This window comes from Quercus lobata, chromosome 9, assembly GCF_001633185.2.
Source record: "Quercus lobata isolate SW786 chromosome 9, ValleyOak3.0 Primary Assembly, whole genome shotgun sequence".
In the NCBI taxonomy this organism is placed as follows: domain Eukaryota; kingdom Viridiplantae; phylum Streptophyta; class Magnoliopsida; order Fagales; family Fagaceae; genus Quercus; species Quercus lobata.
In genome coordinates this window covers 10377397-10388592 of record NC_044912.1, presented here as the reverse complement: position 1 = coordinate 10388592, position 11196 = coordinate 10377397, and the positions used below count along the sequence as shown (strand labels likewise).

The 11196-nt window shown below is 35.0% G+C and overlaps 2 protein-coding genes across 16 annotated transcripts; both read right to left on the bottom strand.

Moving 5' to 3' along the window:
* Positions 1-1967: 1967 nt before the first annotated feature.
* LOC115959221 (putative disease resistance protein At3g14460) lies at positions 1968-8444 on the bottom strand. Of its 15 annotated transcripts, none has more exons than XM_031077542.1 (8): positions 7022-8444; positions 6853-6888; positions 6438-6593; positions 4781-5984; positions 4575-4655; positions 4255-4376; positions 3115-3268; positions 1968-2284 (listed from the first exon to the last, which is right to left on the bottom strand). In XM_031077542.1, the coding sequence occupies exon 1, from the start codon at positions 8309-8311 to the stop codon at positions 7052-7054; it is 1260 nt and encodes a 419-aa protein (XP_030933402.1). In that variant the 5' UTR covers positions 8312-8444; the 3' UTR covers positions 1968-2284; positions 3115-3268; positions 4255-4376; positions 4575-4655; positions 4781-5984; positions 6438-6593; positions 6853-6888; positions 7022-7051. The 15 variants fall into 15 exon arrangements, with proteins under 15 accessions (XP_030933402.1, XP_030933401.1, XP_030933404.1 ...); XM_031077541.1 differs by having other exon boundaries at positions 4790-5984; XM_031077544.1 differs by having other exon boundaries at positions 4575-4975; positions 5078-5984.
* A 926-nt stretch (positions 8445-9370) lies between these two features.
* LOC115961202 (putative disease resistance RPP13-like protein 1) lies at positions 9371-10996 on the bottom strand. Its single transcript, XM_031080220.1, has one exon. The coding sequence runs from the start codon at positions 10994-10996 to the stop codon at positions 9371-9373; it is 1626 nt and encodes a 541-aa protein (XP_030936080.1).
* Between the last annotated feature and the right edge of the window lie 200 nt (positions 10997-11196).

Below are 11196 nucleotides of genomic sequence, written 5' to 3'. Positions count from 1 at the left end.
CTAGTGTTGATGTAAGGTTGACTTGCTTTTTCTTTCTTCCCAAGAAAATGGATTTATTTGCTAAAAAAAAAAAAAAAAAAAAATGAGGTTTTCATTTAAGTGCTTGTCCTCTGCAACTTCAACTGTGGTATCTTCTTAAGGTCAAAATGTAAGTGACGTCTAATATATATTTTGGTTAGACTATTTCATTTTTTGTTTATGAAAAGTCTCAAAAATTCCGTGGACCAATATTAAGGAGTGTGAAACATGGAATATAATCTCAAGTTTAGGACTCGCATTTTAAGTTTGTTGAACCTATCGTTCAAGTGTTTCCAAAGAGAATTTCCATACTGAATTTAAAACACATCTAATGAGATAATTAGTTCCAAACTTTCTAAGAAGCTTTTATATATATGGTTGAAGCCCAAAGTCAAAGGCATGACTGATAAAAATATTGGAGCTAATTTTATTTGTCTTGAGATGGAGTTTTTTTAATGCTAAGAGGGTGTTTGGTACATGTTTTCATACAACAATTTTTAATTTTTAAACAATATTACATATATTTCCATACACTTTTTCAAACAACAATTTTCAATTTTTAAGTACGTGTACCAAATATCCTTTTCTTCCTAAATGAATTTTTGCTAAACTCATTTTTCTAAATTCAAGTAACAAGGCCCACGTTCATTAACAAATAAGACCAAACCCAGTAAGATTTTAATAAAGTAGAGGCCCAATTCGTTTTGTAGTGTTGCTTGGTACTTTTGGATTAAAATTTATTAAAAAAGAAAAAAAAAATTAACTTGGGTTGTCCTAATAAAAATCAAGACAAGTTGACTTCTGATATCAAATAGGACCAAACCCAGTAATATTTTAGTAGAGGCCCAATTCGTTTTGTAGTGTTGCTTGGCACTTTTAGATTAAAACTTATTAAAAAAGAAAAAAAAATTAACTTGGGTTGTCCTAATAAAAATCAAGACAAGTTGACTTCTATATCTATATCTATATTATTTATTTATTTATTTATTTTTGTTTATGAGATATCTCAAAATCTCCCAATGAACCAATAGTAAGGTGCATGAAACTTAAAATCTCAAGATTTACAACATATCTTTCAAGTTTATTAAACCCACTATTTTAAGTGTTCTTGAAATCACGTTTTGTATTGAATTCGAATTTAAAACACAACTAATGAGATGCTTAAGTAGTTCCATACTTGCTTAAAGGTTTTAAATATGATGGTTGAAGCCCAAAGTCAAAGCCATGATGGATAAAGATGTTGGAGCTAATTTCATTTGTTTCTTTCTTTTTTAATATAAACTTGCTTGACATGGACTTTATTAATGCTAAATTCTTCCAAAAGGAATTTTTGTTAAACTCATCTTTCTAAATTCAAGTCATTAACAAATAAGGCCAAACCCAGTAAGCTTTTAACGAAAGAGAGGCCGAATTACTTTCGGACATGCAGGGTATTTCACACTTTCTCATGGCATAGCTCAATCTTTCGAACTCATCCTTATGAAAAAATTTAGGACCCATTTGGTTTAGAGGTGTCTCAGTTTTCATAATTGAGTACTTAATTTTCATAACTCAAACTCAAAACCCATAACTCATAACTCAAACTCCACTATCACTCAAAAAATTTAACACTTTTGTTTGGTCACAAAACTTAGTCATGTATCTCAGTTTTTAACTTCACTTTTTGCCAAAATAATGGATCCACCCACTGACACTACACAGAAGAATATAGTTGCTACCCGCGTTCCTTTTTTCTTTTCTGCTCTTCAAACCCAGTGTTAGGGTACTTTTTTTTTTACACCTAATTTTATTTGAGTACCACTTATTTATACCACTAATAAATTATTGGATTTTCCCAAATATGTTTTGCTCTATTGTTATGTTAATCACAAATGATTCATATCTCATTTTTTAAATTGGGTTATGATATAAACTGAAAGTTCAAATAATGTGTAAAACACCCTTGAACGTTTAGACCCCCAATAACAAAATGCATTTTTGTTTCATTTAATAGCTGCAGAAAGCCCTCCTTTTAGTATATGTTTACTGAATGGAGTTATTAAGTAGGTTACATTGATGGTAGTATAGTGGGAAGGTTTAATCTGTGCCTGAAGAATTAACCAAGTAAAGATGGACAACAGATACAAATAAGTGATAATAGTAAACAACCTGAAGTGGAATCAGCTTTACATATAGAGCAGGTACAAATTGAGAAGAATATTTGTGAATTACGGTCCAACCTCCCTTCTCCTTTTGGGCCTCCTTTCATGTTTCCATTGTGAAATCCCTGAAAAATGGTCATGAGATCTAAGAGGGGAAAACACACACAATCAAAATTATACTCTTATCCCAAAGAACATAACTCAATCAATGTGCCTTCCGTATTGATCAAGTTTAAAATTGATTATAAAAATAAAAAACTTTAGTTCAAATACAACCTATAACAGATATTAATGAGATAAAAAAGGAGAGATCCCCTAAAAAGCACAATGCAAAAATTCCAAAGGACTTTCATTTACAACTTTCCATTAGCAAACCACACTAGAAATTAACTAGTCATCTAATTTTAAAAAGTTCAGGATAATTGGCAAAAAATCAAGGAAATGATTGATGGAGCAAAGAATTCATTCTCTATTGGAAAGCCTCCATATGTGACCACATTATCAACAATTAAAGTGGTTTGTACTCCATTCCAGAATATGAGCAAGTCTCAGCTAAAATTATGAGCTGAAATATATGGGGACTCCAATGCTCAATAGGAAACTTATAAGCTTGTCATTAGTGTTTGACAAGAAATTTAGTTTGCTCTCCACTTCCAAAAATCTGAGCATGTATCAGCTAAAATGAATAAAATGTTGTAATTAAAAAAGTCCATAGTTCACAAAAGAAAGAAAATTATTATTTTTGAGAGAAAATGAAAACGATGTGAAAAATGAGATTAAGAAGCAGCAATGGTTAAATTAGTAAAACCAAGATCTCAGAATCCATTAAGTCATTGAACAAGTGTCTTGCTTCCTTATTCATCATACAACAGCTATCTAAAAAATATTTTTTAAAAAAAAATCAGCATAAGTTAAGGAATGGTGGGGTGATAGTGATTTGGAACAAATGAAATACCTGCCCATCTGTAGCATAGGTGACAATGCTTGACTATCCTCAAAAGCATGATCTTTGGTTGAAATTACATTCCGCTCAGGCATCTTATTAAAAAGCTATCCTGTCATTTTGTGCATTTCCACTAGTCATCATCTTCCATAACATGATACATAATCTGCAATCAATCAAATTCCAAGATAAAATATCTCCTTTAGTCATTTCATCAAGCAGCTACATGTCCTTAGGGATAAGAGGTTCATACAATTCAAATAATTTACAAACTATAAGAGATGTTGATGAGCTAAAAATTCAATGCCATAAGTTCAAAAAGAAGAAGAAAAAATGAACGTACATAACATAATCCAAAATTTTACATTTCTCCAACTTTTGAAATTCAAGAAAAGCTTTTAGGAGTTCAGAAGCTAGCTTCTACTGCCCCACCGCAAGAATTAGCTAATAAGAGGTTAAGGTTCAAAATTTAAAAGTCATATTGTCTAAATACACACATGGAGGAAAGAAGATGATTTTGTTCTTTCAATTTGGGTATATTGTTGGATTAAGTAATCTACATCAACATATTCTTTAACTGCAATATTGTGATAGCAAATAACGGTGGATTTTTTTCCATGTTCTCAATGGTTTAGCACATATTAATTAACAGGTTGGCCTCCTTTAAATAGTACAACCAATGAAAAACTATCCTAAAAATTTTCAATGAAAAATTCAGTGACAATTATTATCTTACTTTAGTAAAATTTACAAAAATCAATGTTGGGTTATAATGACCTTTACAATCCAGATCAAAGAAATAGAAATATGAAGCCAAAGTTTCTCATTTCTATCTAAAACTCGTATCTATCATATAATTAGTCTATGGGACAACTCTATACATTCACCCTGATATAATTTATTTTTCTTTTTTTCTCAAAATTATATCTTATTCTCGTGTTTGGGAATGTATCCTTGCTAATAGGCTGTTTTGTTTCATTAAAAAAAAAGCAGAAAAGTACCTCCTAATAATATAGGTTAACTAAATGGAACTAATAAAAAAGTTAAAATTGATGGCTCAGGTAGTGTAGTGGAAGGGTATAATACTATAATCTGTGCCTCAAAATTCATCAAGATCGATCATAAGTAAAAAAAGATGAAACTATTAATAACCTGAACATGGCTGAGCGTGCAAACTGAGAGGAATATTTGTCAATTACAGAGTACACCTCTATTCTCCTTCTTGCCTTTCTTTCATAGGTCTTTTGTGAAATTGCAGAAAATGGACATGAACTCTGAGAAGTTTGAAATAAAAAACCCATAATCAAAATTAAACCCATTATCCCATAGAGAGAAATTCAATTTGTGTCTTCCTTATTGATCAAAATTATGTATTCCAGTTAGCCTTCTGAGTTAACAATGATGAGAAGCTATGAAAGAAGTTTTTATTATTTTTACCAGATACCCAAATTCAGCTAATGTGATCATCTCACCTAGAATCCAACAAATCAATGTACTGCTGGGTATTACTAATTAGCCCATCATGAATGCAAACATCCATCATCAAAGAGTAGCTGAAAACTTGAAATGAATTCGAGCTAGATGAACAAATCAAACGCTGAAATGTCTGTGCTAACACTATCAAGAAAAATTTAGAAGGGGAAAAATATATTGATGGTCTAACTATATAGTAAATTACCGTGCTCACCATAGTGGTTGATCAAAAAGCTGCGATTTCAAGTACAATGTGTATTGCTGTTTGAATGATTTTTTTAAGCCAAGACTGTTTGATTACTAATCCTGAAACTAAGGTTTCAAAAAACAATCTTCCAACAAATTGGTCAAACTGGTTGCATGTCAATCGCATCCCTTACTATATAGTGCAAACTTGTAACTTTGATTAGGCACAAAACAAAACATAAGTTAGATACAAAGGAGACAGTACACAAACACAGCAAAATGTTTGATACAAACAGGACCAAAATAGAGCCCCTACCTACCAGCAGAGGAACAAAAGACATTCATATAGCAATTTGATGTCATCTTTGCATGGTGCCTGACATGACAAGGAATTCTGGGATCAATCCTATTAGAGCCAACACTTCTTACACTGGTTAATAGACTTTGAAGGTCACCAATAACACCTGCACTCACCCAGTCTTGATTTTGTCTGTTTTCAAAAGTTTGTCAAGCTATTTGCCGGTTGAAAGCACAAAAACACTTTGAATTCCCATATGCTTCATGGCCGCAAAGCTTGTCTCAACAGGAGGAGGAAGGCAGTGGATTTGAAATTTTTTTCGCAGCTAAAGAATCCAGCAGTAACAGCATTACCCATTCTATCCTTGCCAAACAAGCATGAACCTTTCCAACTTCATCTCTTATCACATACTGCATAACCAGAAGTTTCCATCCTTGTCAGCCTCTAATACTTCCCTCAGCTTGATAACTTGGTCCTTCTTTAACAAGTAAGCCTCCCTACAAAGCTGCTCCATTTTCTTACTATAATCAAGCACTGTCACAGCATTGCCAACAGCCTGATGAAACCAGGGCTTAGAAGATTAGGAACACAGCACAACAATATTTTAACAGCATGTATCTCACAGCTTCATGTCATCGATCCACAACAAAGGCTGTAAACCCCTTACATATTCGTAAGTACAAGTGCAGCTGTCACACCTTTCATAAGTACATAGTATAAGGCTTCGCAAATTGTCTAACAAAGCTCGCACCTTATCTGCTCCAAACCCACCACCTCCACCAAAGATCAACTCTTGCCACACCTGACAATCACTAAATTGTATCCAATTGCACACAGTAGGTTTATAGCTTCTTAGAGAATGATTCCCAGCCGTTTCTTTTTGATCATGACCATATGGTCACATTCCTGAATTTACAAGTAGTAGCTGCAATAACAAGAATAACATAAGAAAAAATACAAGCATCCATGGAGGATCTCTCCATCCAAACTGAGAGCCAATTATTACTGGAATTTTATTCAATAAATTCAAATCTGATAGTGAGATCTGATTCAAACTAATGAAATGGTAAAGATCAACATAAGTTATTGGAATAGTCAAGTTAGTTTATTTCATTCTAATATAAGGTCTTTTCACATTACAATGAACCTATGATATTTTATTGCACACCAAAATTGCTTTGGAACCAATGAAAAAAGTGTGATTTATTAGAGGGCTCTTTGAACTAACAATAAGTGTTGATTAAAAAAAAGTTTGTTCTTATTTTGTCCTGATTGGTTGGCTTGTAAAAGTAAATATTTTCTAATACTGGAACTACATGAAAATCTATTTTTGGCTAATGTAGATTGAATACTTGATTAGACTTATATTATGAAATACCTGCCATCTGCAACACAGGTAAGAATACTTTGATCATCTGTGTAAGGCATGATCTTTGGTTAAAATGACATGCTGCTCAGGCATCATATTCATAAAAAGCCATCCTGCCATTATATGCATATCCACCTATCATTGTTCCTCAACATGATATGTAACCTGCAATCATCACATTACATGGTACAATAATCATCCTGCTGTGCAAATGGGATCCTTAATATTTAAAGGTTCTCAAATTTTACAATACAATATCTATTTCAGGCATTTCATCGAACGGCTATATGCCCTTAGGAATAAAGGTTTCATATAATTCAAATAACTTACAAGTACAAGAGATGTGCAAAAAATTCAAGGTGCCTATATTCAATTGTTAAAAGAAGAAAAAAAATTTAACATATGCGAGCCAAAATTTACATACCTCCTTCAAGTTTGGAAGCTAGACTCTACTGCAACACTGCAAGAATTAGCTTGGGTTAGGGTTTGAATTTTTAAAATTATATTGTTTAAATTCACAAACTGAGAGGATTTTATTGTATAATCGTAAAAATTCTTGAACTGAAATATTATGAAACAAAATAACGTTGTACCTGGAAGGAAGATCTCTCTGTTTTGCAAAATTATTTCTGCTGCTCCACACCATCAATTATAACCGAACGGATGTTGGCAATCTTTGACCACATCATCCCTTTGTCTTTCTCGCAGTTTTGTTTCAGCACAGGACAATCATAAATATAAAGTCGCTGAAGCAAGGGAGGAAAACACTTCTCTGAGAGAGACGCGAGTTTAGGGCACTCAGCGATGTAAATTTGTTCAAGTGCAGAGAGGTTTTGAAAAAGCTTCCAGGAGAGGAATAACAAATTTGGAAAATTATTAAACCTCAGGGTAGTGAGAGATGTAGGCAACATCAACATCGTCTTCCCATCTTCCTCTTCTGGAAACGAATCCATAATTCCATTAGCAATCCAGAGATATGTAAGTGACGTGAGCCTGTGCAATCCCAACTCAAATACTTGCTTACAGAGATTCGCCCCTGACAACCAAAGTTGTCTTAGGTTGGTGGGGAAACCCTCTTCCAGAAAGGATACGATACTTAGACAGTCACGTATTGATAAATATTGCAGAAAGTTGAGGTTGTGTATGTTGCTCGGCAAGGCCTCCAGTTTCTCACAGTATTCGATTTCAAGACTTCTCAAGTTGGTGGGGAGAAAATCTCCTAAAGAGATAAGACTATTACACCTGTATATATCAATCTTTTTGAGGTGACAGAGTTCGTGTAGGCCTCTCGGTAAGCAACTAAGCTTTTCACAACTATAAATTAAAAGATCTTCAAGTAACGTATCCTTGTCTAACTTGTCTACTATTGACTCCAGTTTTGGACAGTACGCTAGCCTAAGGACTTTAAGGGTGGTAGGTAACGTGTCTCTTGATGATAAAGATGTTAGATTTGGGCATTCTTTAATATCAAGGTATTTAAGCATGGCAGCTAGGTCGACTATTGTTGATACGCATTTTAGGGAGGGACAATTATAAATTTCCAGGTGCTCAAGAAGAGATGCATTGTTGTTACCAATGCAGCTAAAATTCTCCTCATTCATCAATAAAGAAGAAGTTGAAGAAGCCCCTCCCTCATCTATCACAAATTCCAAGGATTCTAAAGCATTGCAGCCTTTGATTGTTAGTGTCCTTAATGTAAACTTCAACTTGATGTTTTCAAGACTTTGGCACGAATTGATTTTGATATCTGGTGTTACAAGGGACATAAGCCCATCTTCACACGAAGATGTCAACTCCTTGCAATTTCCTATTATTAGCTTTTCTACCTTCACAGGCCCATGCTCAACCTTTTTACATCCCTCAATTTGTAATACTTGAAGCATTGAATGCTTTGGAATTGAAACAACCAATTGCCCACATGCAAAAATGGAGAGTTTTTTCAACGACGAGAGATGATGGGGCAATTTTCCTTGTAATTTGGGGCAATTAGAGATAGAAAGCTCATGCAAGCAAGGGAAGTCCTGGTTGCAAGGACTCCAATTTGGGGCAATTAGAGATAGAAAGCTCATGCAAGCAAGGGAAGTCCTGGTTGCAAGGACTCCAATCTTGCAATTCATGCATATCCTCAAAGTAAAGTTTCACTAAGGATTGAAATGGTTGCTTGCAATGTTCCCCATAAAACTCAAGACCGACGCTTCGGACCCCATCCATTCTCTTAATAATATGGCACTTCAGAGACGGTAGTTGCCCAAAAGCAGGTAAGAACATGCATTTTCCACACCTCTCAATCCTTAGGTCCACCATATTAGAAAAAGAAGGATCTCCTAACCAAGATGGGAATTTTGCACCAACATAACCCTTAATGGAAAGTGTTTTAATCGTTCCATGAGGTCTTAACATGTCAAGAATATCTGTCGCAACTCCTGCATCTTGTAAATCATCATCCCATTTCAACACCAATGTATCTAAATTCCTCTTACCTTTTAAATTGACCTTTCTTGCATCAAGCATGTTCTCCAAGTGGGAAATACAAAGTGTTCCAAGAGATTCTAAATTCATCAAGTCTACTATCTTATCTTTCCTCACAACAAAATTAGTTAGCGTCCGTAGGCTCTTTAATTTTGCCATTCCCATTGACATCTCTATAATTGAATTTGCATTTGTAATATCGAGATGTCGAAGATTGACCAAATTTTCAATTTTTTTTGGTAATTTTGTGAGACTGGAACAATCTTTCAATATCAATGTTTGTAGATTGTATAAAGAACTTGTTGATTCTGGTAAACTTGTAATCTTAGCATAAGAAAGGTTGAGGTATCTTAGATGTTTCAAATCACTGATTGAACTTGGTAACTCAAAGTTTTCATATCTACTTAAAGATAATACCCTTAAGCATCTAAATTGTGGCAACAAACAAATAGCATCAGAATTTGTTAAGTTGCCTATGAATCTTGATGATAGCAGAAGGAAAGTCCGTGAATGCATATCTTTGGGGAAGTCATCAAACTTTTTGCATCCTCCAACCTACAGTAAAAGTCTCCCGCTGCCCATTGAGCTAAATCATGCATGAGGTCATGCATGACAAAGAGTGATCTATAACTGCTTGATTGTTGAAAAAATGATCTCTTGAGCAGATCACGAAAATACTCATCACCAAGATCTTCCATTGGCTTCTCTCCTTTTGTTTCTCGAACCAAACCTTCTGCCATCCATAACAATACTAGCTCTTCCTCCTCAAAATTATAATCCTTTGGAAATAGTGAACAATAGGCAAAACATTTCTTTAAATTGGAAGGGAGGCACAAATAGCTTAATCGTAAAGTTGAAGGAACATCAGTTTTCTCTTCTAACAAATCCCATATCCTGCCATTTAGTACATCTTTCCACTCATCACGATCGTATGTGCGGAGAAGGCCTGCAAGAGCCTTTGCTGCCAAAGGTAAGCCCTTGCACCTCTCTAAAATCTTTTGACTTTCTTCAACTTTTAGACGTTCAACAAAATCTGACGTCCCCAGTGCGTGTTGTGTAAACATGGTCAAACAAGCATCATTTGACAACTCTCTCAACTTGTATGGATGAGTAGCGCCCATTATTGATGAAACATTAGCTTCCCGAGTAGTGATAAGAATCTTACTTCCAGGAGCCCCAGATACAAATGGAAGACATAGTGTAGTCCAATCAGAATAGTTTTTAATCCAAACATCATCCAAAATGAGCAAGAACCTCTTGCCAGATAATTGCTCCTTCAATTTGCGCTGAACTAAATTTAAACTATCATCATTGCAAGTCTCAGAAGTTATATCTTGTAGAATTTCTTTTGTCACTCTTAAAATGTCAAAATTTTGAGAAACACAACCCCATGCTTTCACATCAAAATAACTGCCCACCTTATCGTCGTTGTAGACTAGTTGGGCAAGAGTCGTCTTGCCAAGTCCTCCCATACCAAGTATGGAAATCGTAGAGAATTGAGCACCGCCCGATTCATCACTCAGCAACTTGATAATGGCCTCTTTATCTTCTTCTCTGCCATAAGTATGAGATTCAACCAGGGAAGTTGCGGGCACCCTTGATGTTATTGTTCTAGTCCTTCCCCTAGCAAAGTCTTCCAATTTCAGATCATTCTTCCGTGTAACAATTTCTTGCAACTTCTTATTGATTTCTTTAATCTTGGACCGCAGATTGGCATTAAACATGATAGAACTTGGATTCAAACCAACACAACAAGCAGGGACGAACTTTCGTATCTTACTTGTGCTGGGTTCTTCTGCATTCACCTTACGTCGCAAAGCTTCAGTAGCAAACTCGTCCAAGATGTCGTCCGCATCAGAAGCCAAGTCTTCGAGCTCACCCATCCAGGTCTTCACGGACTCCTTGGTTATCTGTTTCTCTTCTGCATCATCCAGAACTTCACTGATTTCCAGTAAAATTGTCTTCCACTTCTTGAGGTCAGCATCAACGTTCTCTTGCCGAAAGATCTTCAACGAATCAGGGGAGCTTAACTTGTCAAGCAGCACATCAAAGAAAGCAGATAAAGCAGCGCCCGCGACAGCCTCCAGGACAATCGACATGGTTCACTTGTGGAAACGAGAAAAATATGGAAAATGAAGTAAACAGAGAGACACCACAAAAAGTTGAGCTGGAACTTGGGAGTGAGGAGAGTTGCTGTGTTCTGTGAAGAGTTTAAGAAAACAATGAACTTTTGGGTTTTTTTTTTTTTTTTTTTTTCTTCCTCTTTTGCTGTCACAGTTAATGCCCTGGATGTATGTAT

What these genes read in the sequence shown, in the direction of transcription:
- LOC115961202 (XM_031080220.1), bottom strand. Translation starts at nt 10,996, where the DNA reads ATGTCGATTGTCCTGGAGGCTGTCGCGGGCGCTGCTTTATCTGCTTTC.
- LOC115959221 (XM_031077548.1), bottom strand. Translation starts at nt 8,311, where the DNA reads ATGCTTCAAGTATTACAAATTGAGGGATGTAAAAAGGTTGAGCATGGG.